The 23,789-nt window shown below is 39.9% G+C and overlaps 1 protein-coding gene across 1 annotated transcript in view; it reads right to left on the minus strand.

Annotated features, from left to right (window-relative positions):
• ARL3 (ARF like GTPase 3) overlaps positions 1-23,789 on the minus strand; it is a 57,929-nt gene that overhangs the window by 4,326 nt on the left and 29,814 nt on the right. Inside the window, exons 2-5 of the mRNA XM_020790823.3 lie at positions 22,195-22,338; positions 20,532-20,648; positions 15,139-15,189; positions 12,548-12,733 (exon numbers count right to left, since the gene is read on the minus strand). Coding sequence (XP_020646482.1) covers positions 12,548-12,733; positions 15,139-15,189; positions 20,532-20,648; positions 22,195-22,338 — 498 coding nt within the window. The remainder of the gene's footprint in view (positions 1-12,547; positions 12,734-15,138; positions 15,190-20,531; positions 20,649-22,194; positions 22,339-23,789) is intronic.

The raw sequence follows: 23,789 nt of genomic DNA on the forward strand, positions 1-23,789 counted from the left end.
TAAGGTACAACAATCCATTTAAAACCCCACTTGGCAAGCTCAGGGAGAGCTTGGCTGAAGAGAAAGGTCTTTGCCTGCTTGCATAAGGACACCAAAGATGGGGCTGGTTAGCCTCCTGTGGAACAGAGTTTCAGAATCTGGGAGCAGCAACAGAGGTCCTCTCCTGTGTCCCCACCAAGTGCACATGTAAAGATGGCGGAACCAAGAGGAAAGCCTTTCCTGATGATCTTAACACTCAAGCAGATTCATAAAGGGAGATGCAATTCTTGAGCCTCCTCTGTGCAAGACAGCTTGGGCCCAAGCTATTTAGGGCTTTATAGGTTAGAACCATCACTTCTAATTCTGCCTGGAAACAGATCGGCAGCCACTGGAGCTGCTGTAACAGGGAGGTTGTGTGATCCCTGTGTCCACCTCTAGTTAGCTATCTGGCTGCTGTGTTTTGGACTCCCCCCCTCCACAAAGTTTCCCAACACTTTCCATAGGCAGCCTCATGTAGAATGTGTTTGCTGGGATGTAACTAAAGGCATATGTCATCATGGCCAAATCAGACATCTCTAGGAACGGGAGTACTATACTCCTTGACTCACTTTTGAGCCTGGTAATCCAGGTCTCAAGCTGTGGTGAAAAATACTTCTACAAGTTAAAGCTACTGCACTAGCTGAGCCATTCCTTGAAACGGCCAATTTGGCTACAGGGACACATGTCTTAATTATATCCTCTTTGGATTATTGCAATGCACTCTGTGTGGGACTGCATTTGAAGACAATTTAGAAACTTCAACTGATGCAAAATGTTGCAGCTGGACTGTTGACTGGGGTTGGTTATAGAGAGCATGTAACTCTCCTGTTACAGCAACTTCACTGGCTACTGGTCCCTTTCCAAGCCCACAGTGCTGGTTATGAGCTACAAAGCCTTATATGGCATGGGTCCAGGCAATCTAATTTGACTGTATGTTCACATATAAACCTCCTCAGGTTTTAAGCTCTTCTGGGGAACTCTCCTCCCACTCTGGTCACCTTTACAGGAACATTTGACAGGGACCTGAGAAAGGGCCTTCTTGATGGCTGGTCCAGATTACAGAATGTCCTCTCCCATGTGGCTAAACTGGGTCCCATCTCTCCTTTGCTTTTGGTGACAATTGAAACCACTTTTATCCAGACAGATCTTTAATATTTAACATACTAAATACCCTATGCTTGCTACTATTATATCATTTTAATTTTTAATGCTTTTACAGTTGTAATTGTTTGTATATTATACTCTTCATATTTCCATGTTTAATAACTTTTTAGTGCTTCATGTATCTTGCCACAATTTGTTTTGGTTTAATGATTTATGAGCTGACCTAAGTCTCTCCATCAGTAGAAAGGTGGCATAGAAGTGCCATCCCTCTCTCCCTCCTTCCCAATTCTGAAACTCTGTAATGCCTCTGCCAGGGCTGTGTTACTATCAGTAAAAACTTTAAGCTGAAATATGGTATTTTCAAATCTCCGTTTTGTCCTTGGCCCTGCTCACCAGTAGTATGGGTAATCAAGTAATAGCCAGGAAGTGGGATTGTAGAAACATATGAAGCTGCCTTATGAAACGAAACAGTGAAACGAAAGGAAAACTGGCCAATGACCCTTCAAGATTCCCAGTCGTGATCTTTCCACACTAGCTAATGTTCTTCTAAGTGGGAAGTTTGGGATTGGGCAACATAGGCCAATAATGTATCAAGGAGATTCACACTTACACATAATGGAAGTCCAGGAAATGATATGCAAACTGCACTGTTGTACAGTCGTGCCCCGCTTTACGATTACTCCGCATTACGACGAATCCGCTTCATGATGACATTTTTGCGATGGTCTAAATAGGGTTTTTTTGCTTTGTGATGATCGGTTCCCTGCTTCGGGAACCGATTCTTCACAAAATGATGTTTTTTTAACAGCTGATCAGCGGTTTCAAAATGGCCACCGGGTAATTAAAATGGCTCCCTGCTGTGTTTAGGGACGGATTCCTCACTATACAGGCAGCGAAAATGGCCGCCGTATGGAAGATCTTCGCTGGATGGTGAGTTTTTAGCCCACTGGAATGCATTGAATGGTTTTCAATGCGTTTCAATTGGCTTTTTATTTTTGATTTATGACGTTTTCCCTTAACAGCGATTTTCCTGGAACGGATTATCGCCGTTAAGCGAGGCAACACTGTATTACATTCTTAGTCAAGTCCACAAAACCACTCTGCTTTCAAGGAGGATTTGAGCAACAGGTTAATTTTTACAATCTTTCACTTTACTTTTAAATATATGAGCGATCAGTGTATCCTGCTGGGCAACCTGTGGTTACTCAGCTACATGGAGTCCATCAAGGGATGTAACACTCTAAGTTCCTATGTAGCTGATTCAGTGGTCACTGTGGACAACATTCCAGGAAAAAGTTTGAGGAGCGCTTCCAAAAGTAATTATAAAAGAATTTTGGACATGACACTGTTTTCTGTTTCCCCTGCCCCACCACTGTCACAAGAACCTGCACCTCCTTCCCATCTAATATGTATTACTTCTTGAGGTGTTCTGAATTCTGCAACTGTTTTGTGACCTACAGTCAATGTATTTGCATTTTCCAGTGCTTGCAACAGTCATGCCAACTCACTTTGTTTTACCACATGTTTCAGAAATCCGGTAGCAAAGAACAAGAAGAGCCTTTCTGTAACTAGTTCTGCAATTCCTATCAAAGTGAAATGATCATATTTGCACACATAATTATGTACAAGGTAAGCAGCATTCCTCAGTCATTTTCAGTGTGCCTTTCTTTGTTAAAGCAGAACAGCTGAGATAGCTTTCAGTAATAAATATCTGCTGACATACAGTACATTTGATATTCAGCACAACCATCTCATAAACAATAAATCCTCCCTTCAAAACAACCACCAGGCATCTTGTTTCCCAGGCAAAGCAGACCAGAACTATATAGGTAGATGCAGACACTGCCCAATGCCACAAGAGACTTCAGCCTAAAGATCCTGGGCTACCCAAATTGCACAAGGGAGGCTCATAAAGCAGAGTTTATGTTGGGATTAACTGTGTTTGCAAGCCTGACTGTATAGCAAGGGCAAAAGAATGACAAGGCAATATACAGGAAGAAAGGTGAACTCTGAATGGCTTTTCACTTTGAATCTAGGTCACTTTACTGTGACACTAAGAAATGATCCAAAAACTCATTTTCATAGCACAAGTTGATTTAGAAAGAGAACTGTGATGCTCTCTAATTGGCTTTGAGGTAGAGTGGTGAAGAAAATGAGTGTGTGAAACTAAAAGTCTCAAAGAAAAAAAGTGTAAATTTGCTTGGATTAGAAAGAAACACCCACCCACATTTTATGTACTGTATAGGTAAAGTAGTTTCTGCATTCATTCCAAACAAAAAAAAATTAATCAGCGTCACTATTTAATGATGAGAAAAGGAAATTGGTTATTACAGAAACAAGAGAGATTTGCAAAGTCAGCAAGACTATTCATCACATCCCTCTATCACATAACCAACAAGACTGGAAGCTGATCTATACTATGGCTGTGGCTCTGGCTTTGGGTGTGTGGGCAGCTGCCTGGAACACACATTTCAGTCCTCCAAAACGAGGACAAAAAGTCATACTGCTCCCTATATACCACCCAGCATCTGCTGCCTGATGCAACTGTCTCAATCGGTCTGACAGTCCAAATCACCTGCCATTCAGAGGCATATTACAACTACACAATGCATTTAGCTACTGTAGGTATAAACTGCTGATAATCTTATCCACCATGCATTTGTCTATATCCTTTTGGAAGACATCTAATCAGGTGACAATCACCACCTACAGAAGCAATTCATTCCAGAAGTGAATTGTGCTATGTGCTCAAAATGTATACAGTTTTATTTCTTCTCAACCTGCTCTCCCTCAGTGTCACTAGCTGACTTTAAGTGCACTTTTCACTCTTCTGGCTGTGAATGCTCAACAGAATTCCAACAGCAATCAATCCCAGGTGCAGTCAGTGATGATGCACATCTGAGAAGAGATAGGGCATATTGAAGGCTCTAGGGAATGTCTGGAACCTCAGAAGGGAAATTTGGGTTTTAAAGAGCTATCAACCTCCATTAGGTATGTACTCATTTAAAAACATAGGTCTGCCAACAACATTGCTTCAAAAGAATTGCAATAAAAAGAACTGCAATAAAAAGCTCAAGCAGTCTCTAAAATAATGGTACCCAGCCTTGGATCCCCAGATGTTCTTGGACTAAAACTCCCAGAAGGCTTCACCACTAGCTATACTGGCCAGACTTTCTGGGAGTTGTAGTCTAAGAACATCTGGGGGCCCAAGGTTGGGAACCACTGCTCTAAAAGAAGCTTCTAGGAGTAAACTATGGCACAGACTAGAAATCAGGTAAGATCTCAAACCCTGACTTACAATCACTGCAGGTTGAAATTGTCCTCAAAAGATGGAGTCTGGCACTCCAACTTTTGAGGACAAAAATGGTTCAGAACCACAAATGCAAATCATCGTGCTGTGTCCCTCTTTTATGTACCTGATGACATTACTACTATAATCTTGACACTGGTTCTTTGTTCAAGTGCTAGTCAATCCAGTTCTGTGAACATGTCTAAAAGGGAAGTGTCTTGTGCCATCCCCTCTGTCATCATGCTGTTCACAGTCTGCTTGCATGTAGACTCTATCTATGAGCAACCATCCAGATTTTCCAGGATTTTTGTTGACATATAAAGCCTACAAGTGAGTAACAGCCTCTTTCTTCAAACCCAATGCTTTACCAAGAAGACACGGAAGATTGAAGAGGCAGGGCTAGGCGTAAGTATGTTCACAGCAGCAGGATGACTAAGGTCTTTGCTTTTTCTTGGAACCTATATAGTTTTGCTATGTATTCATTTATTTGCTGACATTAAGAAATCAGATCTCCTGTACCATAGTTTTCAAGGATCCTTGCCCTCCCTTCTCTTCTTAAAACTTTAATGAATGTTTCTGTATTTGCCAAGATAGTTAATTTGTTCCAGTAAACAAAATTGAGTGAAAACAGTGCTAAAATAAAGTGAATGGTGGAGAGTTAGGTGGATAGAATTTTAAAAAAACTTCCTCACTCATGGTGATATAGGAACATTTCAGTACTACTACCACTAATATAAGCCTAGGTAAAGGTAAAGTTTCCCCTTGACAATTTTTGTCCAGTCGTGTTCGACTCTAGGGGGCGGTGCTCATCCCCGTTTCCAAGCCATAGAGCCAGCGTTGGTCCGAAGACAATCTTCCGTGGTCACATGGCCAGCGCGACTTAGACACGGAACGCTGTTACCTCCCCACCAAGGTGGTCCCTATTTATCTACTTGCATTTGCATGCTTTCGAACCGCTAGGTTGGCGGGAGCTGGGACAAGCGACAGGTGCTCACTCCGTTGCGTGGATTCGATCTTACGACTGCTGGTCTTCTGACCCTGCAGTACAGGCTTCTGCAGTTTAGCCCGCAGCACCACCACGTCCCTCCTATAAGCCTGGGATCCCTCCAATACTGAAATACTTCCCTTTCTATTAAAAAAAACCCAGAATAAAGTGGCTGCAAAAATCCCCTTGAGTAATAAGAAGGAACTATTCAGAGGTACTCTGAACAGTTTTCTAACATTTAAAATGGTCTGCCTCCTCTTGATCTACACCATTCTAGTTGAAGAGTTTAATGATGAAAGCACAAATATACAAAATACAATATGAAAATGAGATGGACCAAATACTCCTCTTGTTATTTTATACAGTACGTACAATGCAAAAAAAAATTGTTGTGAGGAAATCAGCTCCCATTTTGTAGCACTTTTAAAAACCCATTCTTTTTAAAAATTAAGGAATACAATTTGCTTATTTTAATTCACCTCTTTTCCACCCCACAAGCTTTTATTTTGTTAAAATAATGCTCTGAAATAATCTATTCACATTTTAAATAGCCTTTTTCCCTACTGTGGCTTGTGTGTAAAGGTCTCTTATAAAATGACTAGTGAAAAAGTTTAAAAAATAAGCAAAATATCTCAAGGAAATAACCTTTAAAGAAATGGTTTAAGAAATTCCATTATGTGATAGAATCACACTATCACATGTAGAACAACACATAGCATAAAAAGAGAGGTTACTTACCTATAACTATGGTTCTTCAAGTGGACCTCTGAATTCACACAAATGGGTTCAGTCTGTGCCTGCACTGGACTCCTCAGAATATTCTAGCGCTTTAAAAGTAACAAAAGTTGAACGTTGCCCCTTATAGTGCATGCTCCACCCGCCCTATGCCTCAGTTTCCTTTTATCCACCACTAAACAAGCTCTGAACTTCATAAAGCTAATAAAAAGTGACAGACAGTAGGTAGGCTGGGCAGGATGTGTGAATTCACAGAGGTCCACTTGAAGAACCATGGTTACAGGTAAGTAACCTCTCTTTCTTCTTCATGGCCTCTGAATGCACACAAATGGGTGACTAGGAAGCTCACTTACTGGATGGAGGGACGTCACGCCAACAACGAAGTAAGAACTACTCTCCCAAAACTTTCTTCCCTTTTGGCTCTGAGGTCCAACCGATAATGTGACACAAATGTCAATGGAATGGACCATGTGGCCGCTCAGCAAACGTCCTCAATGTCCACACCATGTAACAAGGCAGCAGATGTAGCCATATTTCTTGTTGAGTGTCCTTTCAATGTGTCCGGTAGGGCTTTACCAGCCAGTTCAAATGCCAGGACAATAGTGGACACGATCCATCTTGAAATCATCTGAGAAGACGCAGGAGAGCCTTTATGTGAGCCATGGAAGCAAACAAACAACTTGGGGGAGTTACGGAAGTCCTTAGTTCTTGACGTATAAAAGGACAAGGCACAACGCACATCTAAACAATGGAGCATACGCTCAACTTGCGACGTAAGATTTGGAAATAACGTTGGTAAGATTAAGGTTGGTTAACATGGAAGCTGGACACAACCTTAGGAAGGAAGGAGATGTCAGGGTAGAGTCACCTTGTCTTTGAAGAATAAGTAGGGTGGATCAACTCTAAGTGCGGCTAATTCACTTTCTCTTCTAGCTGAGGTGATTGTTTTGAAAGATAATAAGCGAAGATCAGAAGAAGTCATGGGCTCAAAGGGTGGATAGGTAAGGGCATGCAAAACTATCTGTAATGACCACTGTGGTAAAGGAGGTCTTGTAGGCGGACGAAGATTGTGAAGACCCTTTAAGAATAACTTTATAGTAGGGTGCGAGAACAAACGTGATGATTCTGAGCCAAGGGGCTGGTAGGATACAATTGCTGAGGTATAGACTTTTAAGAAAGCTAAACCTTGATCAAACAAATATCGTAGGTACATGAGGAGAGTATCCAGGAATACTGGCAGAGGCTGTAGGTTCCTTAAACGAGCAAAGTGTACAAAACTTTTCCATTTGTAAGAATACAGAAGCTTGGTAGATGGTTTCCTGGCTTTGTCTAGGACTTCCCTAATCATGGAAGAATTCTCCACGCTGTCAGAGGTAGGGAGTCCAAATCCGGGTGGCAATTTTTCCTGCATTCTGTGTAAGCAGATGCGGCAGTAGTGGTAGTTTGAGGAAATTGGCTGCCACATACTTGAGCATTGTAAACCATGGCTGTTGAGGCCGCCACGGTGCTATGAAGATGGTGTTGGCCTTTGTTTGATGAATTTTTACCAATGTCCTTTGAATAAGCGGAATCGGGGGAAGAGGTAGAGGAGATTGGTTGTCCACTGTACCATAAAAGCATCCCCTAAAGATGCTTCTCCCCTGCCTGCTCATCAGGGCAAGATGTAGAAGATGGTGTCATGGTAGACTCCATCGTGTCCGGTTTAGAAGATGAAAGGGTCTTGTCCCAAAGATAATTTTAATCTTTGTTGGCGAGCCTTCAGAACAGGTTTTGTAAATTTTTGCACTCTTTACAGGACTGGGGCTTATGTCCTTTTCCTAAACAAAAAAGACAGCAGTCATGCCCATCTGAGAATGGACGTTTACAGGAGCACGAAACGTACCTGCTGAAGGGGCCTGATGGGGACATGAAGCACTAGTTATTTTCCCAAGAAAAAAAGGGGGTCAGGAAAAGACTCACGTCCAGAAAGTGATGGTCAAAAACAGTCCGAGTCAAGATCCAATAAAAACAGTCCAATTATTGAAGATGAAAAACTAAATCACCACACGAAAGCGGGAGTCGATGACAGACCAAGATTGGCAACAGCAAAAACAGAATACCAAAACCAATTCATGTATCAAAGAAGAAACTTTTACAATCTGAAGTCAAAACAAGAGGCAACAAGAGCAAGTCATAGTCCGAAAACAGTCTGAAGTCAAGAACCAGTCTGTCAATCCTAAATAGCAATAATTTAAGCTCTAGCACGAGAAGTTCCTAACGCCAAGGCAGTAAAATGGAACTGAGGCATAAGACAGGCGGAGCATGCGCTATAAGGGGCAATGGTCAACTTTTGTTACTTTTAAAGCTCTAGAACATTCCGAGGAGTCCAGAGCAGGTGCAGACTGAACCCATTTGTGTGCATTCACAGAGGCCACGAAGAAGTATTATTTAGCAATATGGTTATAAGCAGACATAAAAACTGAGATTATAGATGGAGATTTAAAGCAGCAGCTGGTTTTTCTGGTTTGGCTAAACCCAGCAAACTATGGTGAAATGGTAGATAGTGGTTCATCAAAATCTGCAAATGGAAGCAGATTGTTCATCTGTGTAAGTCCAAAACTTGAGTTTGTTTATTCCTTTAATATTAAACAGGGATCCCAATGAAAACAATTCCATTTAATAACAATAATAAAAATAAAATAGTTTGCTAGGCCATTTTCCTTTTGAAGAAGTAGTAGTTGGAGATCAGTCTTTTATAGTATTTTTGGATATTTTTATCTTGGTTCTGTAGAGCTATGACTTCAAACCAATAAGTCACATTTGAATCCTAACTTAGCTATAAAAGATTGAAATTCAGAATATATATTGACAGTGATTTCAGCTGAAGTCTGTCAACTTCATTTGTTCATAATCCTTTTTGCCAAAGGCAAAATGCAATGCCCTAGTCCTGATATGTGGTATTAACTATGTTAAAGCAATAAATGTATGATCGATTTAGATGGTATTTTTTTCCCTTTTAATGCTGAGTACATTGCAAATGGGGCCAGGGGAGGCCTGCCCTTTTATCTTTTATGAAGCCCCCTCTGTTGTTGTCTGTAGGAGATCAGTGGCTTTGGTAAAATGGGGAATATTGGAAGGCAAGGGTTCCAGATTTCATTAAGGTGAAATTATCTCGTGGTTGTTCTGGGTTTTTTGGGCTCTTTGGCCATGTTCTGAAGGTTGTTCTTCCTAACGTTTCGCCAGTCTCTGTGGCCGGCATCTTCAGAGGACCACAGAGTCACTAGAGGACAGAGTGCTGTCCTCTGAAGATGCTGGCCACAGAGACTGGCAAAACATTAGGAAGAACAACCTTCAGAACACGGCCAAAGAGCCTGAAAAACCCACAACAACCATTAGATCCTGGCCATGAAAGCCTTCGCGAATATACTGAAATTACACCCTTTACCTTCTTCAAGACTTGCCTCTCTATTAAATATAGCACAAGTAAGCGGGAACTGGAATAATTGCAGTAATTGTTAAAGATTTACTGTATATTATTAAAACATTTACATCACCTTTCATTGTTTTTTGGATTGACAATTCATCATTATTAAAATCTATACAACCAGTTCAGAATAAATTAAAGTGTTGGGGCAAACAAAAATGCTTTTACCAGGCACTGGAAGGATTGCAGTGTAGGTGCCAGGCAGGCTACACATGTTCCAAAATAGAGGTGATACTTTAAATCGCTCTCTTTAGTGACCGACTACTATGTCTGATAAAGGTAGGAAGATACCCGAAGGAGGTCTCACTGAAAGTCCTCAAAAGACTGGCAGATTGATATGGAATGAGATGCCCTTTCTTCTTCATTCCAATGTGTTTCAAAGATGAGGACCAGAATCCCGAGTTGGGCCCAGAAGCAAACAGGTAGCCAATCTTACATATTTCAGATCAGGTGAGTAAATAAATTATGTGGTGGCACATGTAATGTGCTGTCGAGTATCTTGGCTCCCCCCCTTTTATTGCCATTGGTCCTATTGATCAATCAGAGGCAGTAAGTAAATTGTGTTCTTACAGGAAATTGCTTTTGAAATGGTTTCATGGGAAAAGGTAAATGAAGTTAAAAAGAGAAAAACAGCTACATCTACCAATGACATTATTTACAGCTTTCCAGTTACTAGCCATCTTTTAAGGTGCAAATTTTAGTGTTCAAAACCTACAGATTAGAGAAACATCACAAGGAACTGCAAACACAGAACTAGCCATGGGTTGTATATACTACATAATGGATTTTACTAGAACTAATCACGTAAGATTCAATACTACAAATATACCCCCCATTATCTTGAGAAGTGCCAGCACAAAAGCCACTCCTTTAAGGGAACTAACTGTTTTGTGGAAATGGTCACGAGAACACAAATAATGATATTTACCTTCCTAGGTGGTTATATGAAACTGTGACATTTTAATGTGAAGTGCTGGCATGCCTTAGTACTGCCTTGTGCCTTCTCCATGTAAAAATACCAAATGATGATAAAACATAATTTTTCAGAACACTGCTTGATATTTTCACAAACCCACTCACAGTGTGTTTGTATATGCTAAATACACATGTGGATATAAAGAAAAGTCCTCTCAGAAAGCTTTAATGCCATAAGCTTCCGCTTATTCACATTTCATACTTTTCAATTCATCTTAGAAACCAAAACTATGTAGTGACAAATAGAAATGCTCAACTAACTGAATCCTTTTTGCAAAATATAAGACAGATTTTGAACCAATATGTTTCTATCTTTCTCCAACTTGTTTAATAAGAACAACAAAAGGCCTGGTAGAAATCTCTTTGTGGGGTTTAAAAAAATCTTTTCTGAACAATGCTAGGAAACTTGACTGGTGTAATGAAGGAGAACAGGGGACAACAAAACTGTTTCTTCATGAAACTGTACAGTGAAACTCAAACGATAAATGAGAAGCATGCTCTACATCCAAAGCCTCTTGCCTGCAACCTTTCGCTGATATTGGAAACGTACCAAGACAAGGTCACAGAAGATTCTATTCTTAATTAAAGTTTTTATTTAAAGGAACCCATTTCAAATAATAGTTAAATTCTCTAAATGTATATAATTTATTAACCATAATGTAATCTCATTAACCTTGAAATCCCCAGCCTTAATACACATTATAGCATCACCTAAGAAACTAATTAAAATGACCTTCATACTATTTCTTCTTCATTTGCTGTCATTATTTATCCTTTTTTGTTACTCTGCCCTGGGGCTGTCATAAACCCTTCCCTATTAACTCATTCCATATATGCTTCAATTCCAAAGAAAGTCCTCTTTTCTTCTCAAAAGCATGGTTACTATCTTGTGCTCTTGTTACTGATGCAATGGGTCTCCTGGGCACTTTATCCTCTACTTTTGCTGGCATACTTACTATCTTACTGTAGCTTTCTAGCTATCTGATGCTCTGTCACCAGTCTCTGGGGTGATTCCTTAGTGCTGTGAACCAGAATCAACTCTACCTGTTTATTCAAAATAAGTCCTACTGAGTTTGATAGGGCTTACTTTTCAGGTAAGCAAGAACACGTCTGCGTGTTTTTGTTTTTAAACTATAAAGGCTTATTATGATAGCAGGTCCAAACGGAGTACAACAAATTAAGTAAAACTGACTTTAAGAGACTAAAATGTAACGAGTATTCCTCTCAGGATAAGACTTGGAGTACCCACTGAGCAGAAGGCGCAAAAAGCCTCTGATGCAGCAGTACTAGTTTATCACATAACAGCTGAAATCCTGTTTGTAAGAATGATGTCATAAGCCATGGAGATTTTTCAGAAATAAAACATTTCCAATTCCACCATCCCCAAAGTTCCTAGGGCTCCTATTGGATTCCTTTCATTGTGGGGAAGCTGTTGTAGGTCATAGGATGGTGGAAGGGGAATGGTCTTTAATTTCTAAAAGGAACTGCCAGTGTAATGCAGTTGTCAAGCATGTATATCTACCAGGCAGTCAATGGCAATAAATAAATGGAAGCAAGAAATCCAACAGGCCTTAGCTAGGAGGACAGGAGGTACCAGAGTATGTAAGTTTAAAAGGGAACAAGAATCTCATGAGACAGCTTGATTATATAAATGAAGGCCAATATCAGAGTGTGTATATGCAACTGTGTAAGTATCCCTCCCACTCTGGCAGGTTGCTGCATCCATGCCTGTTCTCCTAACTGACCATGTGATGGGAAAGCTACCAGAGCAGGGGGGATGTTTCTATTATTACTCTTTGTCTTTGTGTTTTTTCACTAAGGTTCTACTAGAAACCTTATATCCCTTGTTTCCTTTTGTTCAGTTGCTTTCTGTTGTACAACAAATATACTGTAGTTTATGATCCAGAATAAGAGAAATGCCTTTCTTGTTGAAACTAGAGAAAAGGGTATTGTGTGAAAATAAGCATTATCTTCTCACCGACACACCCTCTCCTGTGAGGGCTGAACAAGACTGAATCTGCCACACTCTGTCACGGATGGTGTGCAAATTCAGGCCTTCTGCAATTTCTGCAGCAGGGGCTGCTGTCAGCAAATCCTGTTTATTCGCAAAGATGAGCACAGGAACACCACTTAGCTTCTCTTCATCTACAAGCTCTGCTAGCTCCTGTAATCACAAATAAATTTTCTTAAAATAATTGGGAATAGACAGCTGATATTTTGTTGCTAAGTAGCTAGGCATTTAGGACAAATACTAGAGTTTAATGCTTTGGTGAAGCATAGATGCTATAGTAAAATAAGTGAGTTATTCAATTACTAAAACCAGGATTTTAAACTCAGTTTTTCCGAATCTATATTACAGAGGTTTTCATTCTGTCTGATGTAATGGGTTCTCTTTAGGGCATTAAATTTATACATTACCAATCCTAGTCCTCTGAAGACCTGCACCAATGACACAGCAAAAATAAAATACTGGCACTATTATAACCAGATTTGTCCACATGGTGTGCAGCAGCTCCTGAAAACAGGTGGTTTCATCCTGCATATGCTTCAAATTCTGCAGGAATGCTAAATGTAAGCTTTGAACTTTGGTCCAGTTTAATCAACTGTCATTCATGAATAGGACAGCACTGATAAAATCTCATTTCAGAAACAAAACTCATCTTCAAAGAAGGCAGCTGTTGTAGCTACTAAGAGAGATGCTGAGCATCTTTGTGCAATGAGCTCTTGTACACAACTATTGGGATTATATTCTTCAAGACAAAAAGAAATGGAACCTACTAATCTTTCTCTGTGACAAAATTCACTGTAAAATCAACCTTCAAACTGAAGGCAACACATCTATACTTAATGATTAGATGCCTGGAAGACAAAATTCTCCAGTCCCAAACTTGCAGTAAGTAATACCAGAAAGAAAAGATCCTAGCAGAGGAAGCACAAAATACAACATGGTGGTTAGTGACACGATTATGAAGACTACGTATGCAAGATTACTTCTCAGACTATGTGTGAATATAGTTATGCCAGTGCAGGTAGAATAACATCACCACCATTAGAAGACTGCTGCTACCTGAATAATCCCTGCTTTAATTGTTGGTTGTGTGTGATTCGTATATGAGACAAAGTCATATGCATCATGAACTCAAAGCAGAGACTATTTAATTACTGCCAACTTCCCACTGCCAGTGACATCAATTTTCATGTACTGGTGTGGCTATGCAACAGAATTCTGGTGTTTAATATATTTGGACAGTTCCAGATCTACTGAATCTGTAACTAACCACTATGTCCTTGGATACAGCTTAAGCATTAGAAGAAGACTGAGGCTCAGAAAAGACAATCAAATATAAGGACAGGCCACTTGGCATGAAGCCCAAGATCATCTACATCAGTGGTTCTTAACCTTGGGTTACTCAGGTGTTTTTGGACTGCAACTCCCAGAAGTCTTCACCACCAGCTGTGCTGGCTGGGGTTTCTGGGAGCTGCAGTTCAAAAACACCTGAGTAACCCAAGGTTAAGAACCACGGATCTACATCACTGTATTACCAATTGCTATATATGGACATGAAAGCTAGACAGTGAAAAAAGCTGACAGGAAAAGAAATTATTTCATCCAAAATGTAGTGCTGGAGGGGAGCTTTGCCAGAAAAATGAACAAGTCGGTCCTAGATCAAATTGAGTGTGAACTCTATCTAGAAGTGAAAATGATGGACCTGATGCTATTGTACTTTGGGCACACTATGGGAAGACAGGAAATCACAGGCTTGACTTTGCAAGAGCTGAACAGGACTGTTATTGATAAAATATTGTGGAGATCATTCATTCATAGAGTCACCATGAGTCTGTCGTGACTTGAACACCACATAACAACAATGCAGTGGAAAAAATCAATCAATGCAGCATTTATGTGCATGCAATTTATACTCCACCATGTGTACAAAAGATCTATGAAATTGCCAAAATAATGATATTGAAGTAGCCCACTACCAGTCAAAAATAGTCTAATATATGTTCACAATTTTAAATTGTGCAACACTCTGATATAAAGAAAGAACAACACAGCTTTAGCAGTTTTAACATTCTCTTATGATAGTGGCCTAGTATTTCTAACCATTGCTGAACATAACCTAGAGATCTTGGGTTAAATGAGTTTAATTCCTAAGAGGCAGTTTCAGGATAAACTGTCCACATTAAATTATTAGAAAACTGTTTTTGTTATAAAGTTGTACTTTAAACTAGACAGATAAACTACTTAGAACTTCAGTGAAAAGCTGTAAAGAGTATATTTTTTCATTTGGTCTTAGAAACACACCTGAGGAAAAATAAAAAGGTCTTTAGAAGTGCTATTCTTCTATAATTATGATTTATGAATTATAATTATGATTCTTCTATGATTATGACTAGTTCCTTCAGTAGTCTAGCAAAAAACCTATTGAATTAAAAAGAAATTCCTTATTTCCCCTCCAAAAAAAGAACAACCAGAGTTCCATCTTAAATGTCTGAAAATGATAAATGTACTGCAGATTCTAGAAGAACAGATACATTTATTTTTCAAAGTAATGCACTGCTTACCTGGCCTGTTTCTTCAAATCGCTTTCTATCTGCACTGTCAATGACATAAATCTGTAAAGAATATAAAAGAGACAAAACTGAAATGCATGACATTGTATTCAAGAGATAATTAAACTGAAACAAAACTTTACACCAACACCTTCTCCGAAGCCTGTATAGTTAAAATTAATTCCTGTTTACATCAGTGGCCCTTAAACTCAGGGAAAAGTCATCCAGGATCAGGATTTTTGCCCTTTTCACTAAAACAAACAAACAAAAAATAAACAAACAAAAAAGGGACTTTTACTCCTCTGTATATGCTATCTGAAACAAGCATAGTTTTCTGATAATGAAAGATTTTAGCTTAGCAGATTAGTTGCTATCATGTGTACCTTCATGTATGTGAATATAGATATTCATGGACCAAATGACAGTTTACAAGTATGCCTGTAGTCACTGAACAGGGAGTAGTGTGTGTATGTGATACAAGTATCTTTTACATTTTGCTCCTGTCCCTGCCCAGCGTCTCTGAATGTCTTAAATTTCCTTTACATATCTGATATGGAATTTCCTGATGTTTATGTGTTGTTAGCTCTTATAAACTATCTAACAAAAATTATACAAAGTATAATGGAATGGATTCCAGAAATCCAGCCAGTTACCTTTATACTTTTATTTCCCAATTATGTCAGTTCATCCAACTGAATGTTGGAAATTTACAGTACATTGTGGCCTTGTTCAAAACAATTCTATGTTGACTTATGAAGCCAAATTATGACACAATGATCCACAGGGTCCCTTCTGGCTCTGCAGTTCAAAGGTTAAAGTATTTTATCTCATAAATGCCCCTGTATACCTCCTTTCACACAAATGGCAAGTCAGCTATGAAGTCTCTCGTATTTTATCTGAACTAGGAAACTACCAGCTTCAGAATACATCAGGGTCAGAGTCTTTTAACAAAAATTTCCTGGTGATGAGGCTTAGGACTCCTGACCTCCTAAATTCAGTAGTTCCAACACAGGCTAAATCCTCAACAAAGAAGGTCGTGCTTACAAAACCAACCACCAGATCCCTGCAGCATCTGGCTGTTCTGTAAGGAGTTTTCATTCAAGCTGTACTGGAGACATCACACTCCCAACTTAAGACTGCAGACCAACACCACTGCACCAAGATATGCATACATCAAGTGCCTACTTCCCATAACTGAAAGGACCCACGCCAAACAGCGGCAGGTGTGTGTCTGAATATGCAATCATTCAAATATACACACCTTTATTTGACTCTGCCTAGCTTCCAAATAGCACAGGTGTGAGTGGTTGGAGTATCTCCTATTCAAGCACACCTGCATGTTTATGAATGTGCAATCACTTCATGTTTTAAAAATATTCTTGGAGGAGCCTCTCTCACTTGTGTAATACTCTTCAGTTTGGGGCAAATTCAGATATCTTAGCTAGCATATCATCTACTTACAAGAAGTACTTTCAAGGCAGACTAAGCTAGCTTGTGCTCTGCACTCCAGATTTTCCTCACAGTATGTTGTGGGTCAAAATGGTGTGAACCTAAGCAACTCTGCTCATGGATTAATGTTTGTTTCTGAAAACCAATCAGAATGATGCATCAAGCAGACAAGCTATTAAGAAAGTTTGAACAAATGGATGCAGAAGAGAGGGAGAAAACAGGAATAACAGGACTGGTTTTTTCGTGACTCTGATTACTCTGTTTAGGCAATACGGTAGTTGGGTTTTTTTGTTCAATTGTCTGAACTGGAGGGGCCACAATTGAGTTGATAAGATTTGTAATAATTCACCTGAGCTTAAAAACAGACATTCCTTTGCTCTAACTATCTATATAAGAGACAGATTAAAGTTTTATAGTTTATTAGTCATATAAGTATTTTTATTTGTTAGGTAAGTCTGCCACTAGAGATAGGGGTATTTGTACTCATACACAAATATGAATATCCTGTATAGAGATGGGGGTATTCATATACGAATATGAATATCCCCATACAGGTGGTGTTAACAAGGGTCCACTCACCGATCCGCCGCGGATGAAGACGGTATGATTCTATGAATGGCTCCATAGCACGCGAGCCACTCGCCACTCCTGGCAGGAGGACAAGCCTCAATGCAAGGTCGAAGAGTGGAGAGCGGATCATGCTGCGGAGCCATTCGTAGAATTGTGCCATCCATGTCCACGGCAGATCGGTGAGTGGACCATCCGGCCCCATGGGGCTGGACCCTCGTTAATGTCACCTTTGCGGGGATATTCATACAGTATTTATATATGAATACCCCCATCTCTATACAGGACTTATAGTCATCAGGCAGCTTATTCTAATTTATCCATGTGATAATTTAGCACTAATTATTCTAACTAAAATCTATACTTACTTGAATAGATGCAGTTCATACTGCTGCTCCAAGTTTATTGGAGAAATCTGGAAAGCCCTGAAATCTGCAACTAACTCCTACAGAACTTCCCTGGCAACAGAGTTACTTGTCAGATTGGTGTTTATCTTTAAGACCTGCTTTGTCAGTTGTTCCTAGGTGCTCTTACTGTCAGACACTAAGCAGGTGGTAATAGAAGAAGGTTTCTTTTCAATAACTTTGCTGTGTGTGTGGAACTCCCTCTCTAGGCATGTTTGTGAAGCACTCATACTGTTGTCATATCAAGATCAATTTATTCTGCAAGACATTTAAATGAGCACTTTCTGCACTAATTTAATTGAATTTTGATTGTCCTACCCAGCTTTCTAATTTTTAGGGACACATTTTATTGTTTTAATTGGACAGGGGTTTTTAAATAGCAAAATGATTTAGAAATTGAAAGGCAGGATATAAATATGTTACTTTTAAAAAATGTTCTTTTTATATTATTGTGGAAGGTTGCTCACCCAGCAGGGGTTCCCATGCTATCTCTCAACAACAAACACACATATAAGATGATTCTATCTGATTTTCAATGTTTGCTCACTCCCACTAAAATCCCCTTACTATATCACAAGCCAGTTGGGCACAGGATACTGAAACAGAGAGGCAACAGAGGTAAGAAAGTTTCGCTCTTATTTGAGCTGCATTCCTTGGATGATGTTTGGATACAACTCATAGATATTGGTACTTGACAGTATGCTATATAAACTTGCCTTCTTTCATCTTTTGGTCTTTGCTTTCTTCGCTATGCTTCAAATAGTCACCTGACTCAGCTGGTGTAGTGTAATGGCTCAGAATAAGAACTATAAGCCACAAAGTCCACACTTTAAATTTCACAGTGCTTATCAGCTGATCGGATGGATACGGGGCACAATTCTATTTTGTGTGTTTGTGATATCCAGGGAGCAAACATGTAATGGCTGCTACCCCCAATACTACTGGGGAAGAAATTATACCAACAACAGTATATTCTCTGTTTATCAGATGGTACAACCCACAGAACCCTTATGTTGCAGAAACTGTGCTGGTGTACAGAGCAAAAGGCATGAAGCCATGGTTATGGTACAGTGGTTAAAGACAATGGTTCTATGTAGTGGGAGGCTTGCAAGCCAGGTCAGCTCTTATACTTCTCTGCTGCCTTTACTTTTGCGTCTGACATCACTGCAACTGTCAGAACATCAAACAGTAAACTTTCCTTTTCTGTTGTCCTCTCAGTTCCTTCAGATGACAGGGCAGGAATATCTACCTGCTAATGTTATAGCAGTATTCTGGACAGCTCAATAGTTTAGGCATCAGGCTGTGGAGCCAAAAACTGGAGTTTCGATTCCTCACTGTGCCTCCTTGAAAGGGGCTGGACTCAATGATCCATAAGGTCCCTTCCAGCTCTGCAGATCTAGGACTGTTGTTGTTGTTGTTGTTGTTGTTGAGGCTGCTCCTCTTGCAGTTCTGTGTTGTCCTGTGCATATATTCTTTCCTTTTGCAAGAAAAATGCTGTTCCCCTCCCACAGATAATGATACAACAGTATTGTCTGGAGTGATCTACTGCCTTCCTCTTGGGAGTACTGTTCTTACAATAGAATCTGAATCATTCTTCCAGGAAACACGTGAGTTCTTCATACATGCCTCCTCTCCCTTGGGCAATGAAACTGGTTAGCTGTTATGACAGGAATGGCACATCTCCTTTCCCTTTATGTCTTACCATGTTTGCTTAGAGAACTAACATTTTGTGTGCAGAAAGTCTGGCCACTGTGTGCACTTAGCTCTACAAAGAAAGATTCCAGTTGCTGCCCTCTTGTTTACTATACTGTAGTAGTTCATAATGAGCAGGATAATCTGGTCACTTTTTGCCTGCTTGGTTGCTTTTGTGTGTGTTTGTACTATGAAAAATAACATCACAGGTTTCCTTGACAATCACTGCGTCTTGACTGGTACATTTGACACTTTTTGTAGGGGAGGCCTCAGAGAATGACCTCATGATTGTTAGATGGCAGCAGTTTCCATGGATGCTATGGATTATCTGTAGTACTTCTTACCATACTAACTTTTGTTTCTTCCACTATTGCCTTGATATTACTCCATCTGCTATGAGTACACACCATTACAGTTACCCTGCTGTTACTGTTAGATTTTGGACAGCAAGATCACAGGACTAACTTGTTGAGACAGCTCCCCAACCTGCTGTCCAAGATCTAACAATATGGGAATATAAATGCTGTGTTAACTTACAGGGTTACAGTCACGAACATCACCAAAGCAATGAATGTAAAGCTGATCATACATTCAAAAAGTCAATTGCATCAAGCAATGGGATTTGTATGCATCCTTCAAAAAATGCCAATGGGGATTAGGTTTTTAAAATGGGATTTCTTTTTGTGCAATGTGGCTGTACACTGGTAACATCCTTTTTCTGTAATTTGTACAGCATCGTGGAGAGAAAAAGAACAGGAATGGAAAGAAGCCACCTTGTAATTTGATTCACATTTTCCAGTCTGAAACAGCAAGAGGTTTCAAAGGAAGAGCAACATCAAATGGAACTCACATCTGAGAGACTGGTTAAAATATTTTTTCCTATTCATATAAGCACTTTGAACCTGCATGCATTTAGATTGCCTAGCTGCTACAAAACCAATGCCTTGATTGTGATTAAGAAAGCAGCATTTCTTAACTGTTAAACCCACTGTGCTATTTACTATAACTCAGTGAGCTGAGTTCCTGACTGAGGAGCTGGAAGTTGGGAATTCAATTCCCCACTGCTTCCCAGGAGAAGAGCCAGCCTGTGTAGTCAGTCCCAGGGAAAATCCTGAAAGGATTCTGGCCAATGGGAAAATAAAGTCCCAGGGGAAAGAAAGGCACTGGCAAACCACTTCTGAGCACTTTATACCTAAGACACCCAGGAAAGGGTGGCCTTAGGTTAAAATTAACCTGATGGCACATACTTATTAGTATTATTTACTGTAGCATATGACCATGGCTGATGCTTACCAGGATATCAGTATTCTCAAAATAATTCCTCCAGTACGGCCTGATCTTCCTCTGTCCACCAATGTCCCACACATTTAGCTTGAAGCCTTGCGCTTGCACACTTTTAATGTTAAATCCCTGTGGCAAACAAAAAGCAAGCAAAGGACAACTACTATTAAACTGACACCTGGCCCCAGACTCACAGGCATACATTATTCACAGCTTATAAATCACAATCTGCAAGTCCTAACAAGATAAGGCCTGTGCTACTATGCTGTGGGCAAGGTGAAGGATACAGCAGGCTTGCACAGATCAGGGTATTTTACTGTCCGAGTTATAAAGATGTATGTTGCAGCTCATAACAAGGAAGAAGGGTGCAGTGGGAGGTGAGAGAACAATGCAGATAAGGAGAAAACACAAAGCTCTGCATGCAGGGAAGTCTCTGCTTCTGAAGGCTGAGTCCAATGTGCAGGCTAATGAGAAGCAGAAGTATGTATGTGAGTTGATATGAGAAAACTAGAAGTAGCTGAACTTCTGAAGAACCCATTTCATCAACTAAAGCTCCAGTTGAAAGGAGTGTGCAACTGGAAAAACAGGATGTGGCGCAGGCTGGCAAAAAGCTGCCATACATTACAGGGGATTGGCTCCCAGCATGGAATTTAAGGGTGGGCTTTTGCTCTGAGGCATGGGAGCATCTCACAAGGAATGTGCTCACAGTCTACAACTGGGGGTGGAGAAGGAACACAACCTTGTACAATCTCTATCGCCACCCAATGGCCAGCTTTGGGATGGTACCAATACAGTATACTGAAAGGGAGATATGTTATTACTTTAACGAATAGCAGGTTGAAGTTCTGTGTCATGAATCCGTAGAAGAGTAACATTTGAATCACATAACATGTAATTTGATTCAGTCTATTGAACTTGAAATTGATCATGGCTCTCTAATGTGTGTCTGTAGGGTAAGCAAATTCCTTTTTCAAGAGAAGCTTATATACTTTATTCTAATGGGTACACATGTTGGGCCTGCAACATATGCATGTTGGTCAGAATCCTAGTGGTGTTTGCATAAGGTTTGCATACTAGCTGCAGCTCACTGCAATTAATTAACTATGTGCCTAAGCAGATCTTGGCTGTGTGCCTCATCAAGAGTCCAAATGCACAACCAAGATGTGCCCTTACACTTTATCAGCCAACTACAATTAGACAGGGCAAGTTATTACAAACTTGTACGAATACCGGTAGGATTCTAGCTGTTATTATCTTAACAGGTGAAGAGCTCCATAGTACAAGTCGCATGGATCTAAGAACTATGGTCATGTCTAGGAAAACAGAAAATTACACTAGAGTGATGATATCTGTAGCTTTCTCCCTCATGTCATCTAGTTTTAGGATAATACTCAGCTCATGGTTATATGACCATGTAAGAAACATAATTGCAAACAGAATTATTTACAATAGTGCTCTGAGATCAGAGTCTAGGCATAATTCTGAAAAAAATAAACACATTTAGTAGCTTGACACCATTTCACAATTATTTTCATTATGTTATGGGAAACTCAAAGCTGAAGTCTTACCCATACAAGTTTAGACCGTTTGTTTTGTTTCCTCACAAACCATATTCCAAGTGTTATTGGTGTACTCAAACATGTACAATCTGGTGAAGCAGAAGTACCTTTCTTACCTGTGTTGGAGTGATGTGGGTAATATCTTCTGATGCTAGTTGTTTCAAAAGTGTGGTCTTCCCTGCATTATCCAATCCCAGGAGGAGGATTCTGACCTCCTGGTCTGGTGCACTCTTCAATTTACGCAGAATTGACAGCAAACCCTGTGTCAGTTCAAATGGTGGAAAACTTATTAATGTTATTTTCACTGTAATTTCTTAAGTACTGCCTGCAAGTACATAACTTAAAATCAACTGAAATAAAAGGAAGACTAGAAGAAAGGATATGGAATATGGGGGAGGGAGGAAATCAAAGGCAATATTAGGAAATATGTATTCTGAAGCAAAATTTGAGACACAGGGTTTATAGAAGACAATGAATTGGAAAAAGAAGACGGCGGTTTTCGAGAAGAAAAAATTCCAAGAGCAGGGCAAAAAATCACAGGGAATGAATAAAGAGAATGCTAACAAAACTACAAGACTAACCAGAATGTTAAATTGAGCACATTGTAATGAATAAGAAGCACACATGGAGAAATCAAGAAGCAAGACCATGAATAGTCTTGGAGTACACTCAGGCAGAAAAGAGTAGCCATAAAGGAAAAAAAATGGGTATATAAGTTCAGAACAGTGCAATAGAAAATAAGCAGCACAATTGGATCTCACCAAGAAAAAATATTAGCATAATGACTCTGAGAAAGAAAGAAAATTGAAGTCTTAGCTATCCAAAAAGCAGGATTTTTAAAATAAATTGAATTAAAAACACTTATTGTAGCTATTGTACTGATGAAAAAATAGAAATCAGTGTTCGATAACATACCAGCACTGCAATTAACCAAGCAGCAGTTAAAGATACACTGGCCAGAATCCTTTCAGGATTTTAGTCTGGGGTAAATTTAATTGTATAAATTACTATGGTAAATAGCAACTCATTAACAAGCTGCCAGTCATGCATCTGGTTGCACACCTGATCATGTGACTGGCATGTAACCAGGCATATCACTGGCTCTTTGTTAATAAGGTTCAATTTGTTGCCACAGAATATGCGAAGATATGATGAATTTAGTTTTGCCCATTTTTAATTTTAAATTGTGTTGGGGCATCTGAGATAATGTTACAGTTAATCATTGTAAGAACAACAGAATGCTGACGCAAAGGAAAAATTAGTATAATTAGCAAAAAAAATTAGTATAATTAGCAAAAAAAGAGAGGTAAAGGGAGTGAATTAGCTGGCTAACATGGGGAAATATATAGGGAAAAGAGTAAAGGAGACTAAGCCCCATGGATAAAGATGGGCACACAACTCAGTTAGGAGGTTTGTACTGGTTTGTACATGTGGCACAACAAATGCTGCAAGTTCCCTTCCCTGCCTCCCCAACGGATGATCCATTCAGCAGCCGTAGCACGCTCCTCTCTTCCTCCTCTGGCTATTCGACCAGTCCATGGCAGGAGCATGGGCTTGCCTATCCTGCTTCCTTGTCTGAGTGGGTGATCAGCCAAGGAGGCACGGCAGCGAGGCCCCTGCTCCTGCTGGAGACTGAACAGCCAAAGAGGAGGAGGAGAAGTTTGCACACCGGCTGGTGAGTGGGGATCCAGCTGAGGAGGTGGGGAAAGGG

Source organism: Pogona vitticeps, chromosome 3 (genome assembly GCF_051106095.1).
Source record: "Pogona vitticeps strain Pit_001003342236 chromosome 3, PviZW2.1, whole genome shotgun sequence".
Taxonomy (NCBI): Eukaryota; Metazoa; Chordata; class Lepidosauria; order Squamata; family Agamidae; genus Pogona; species Pogona vitticeps.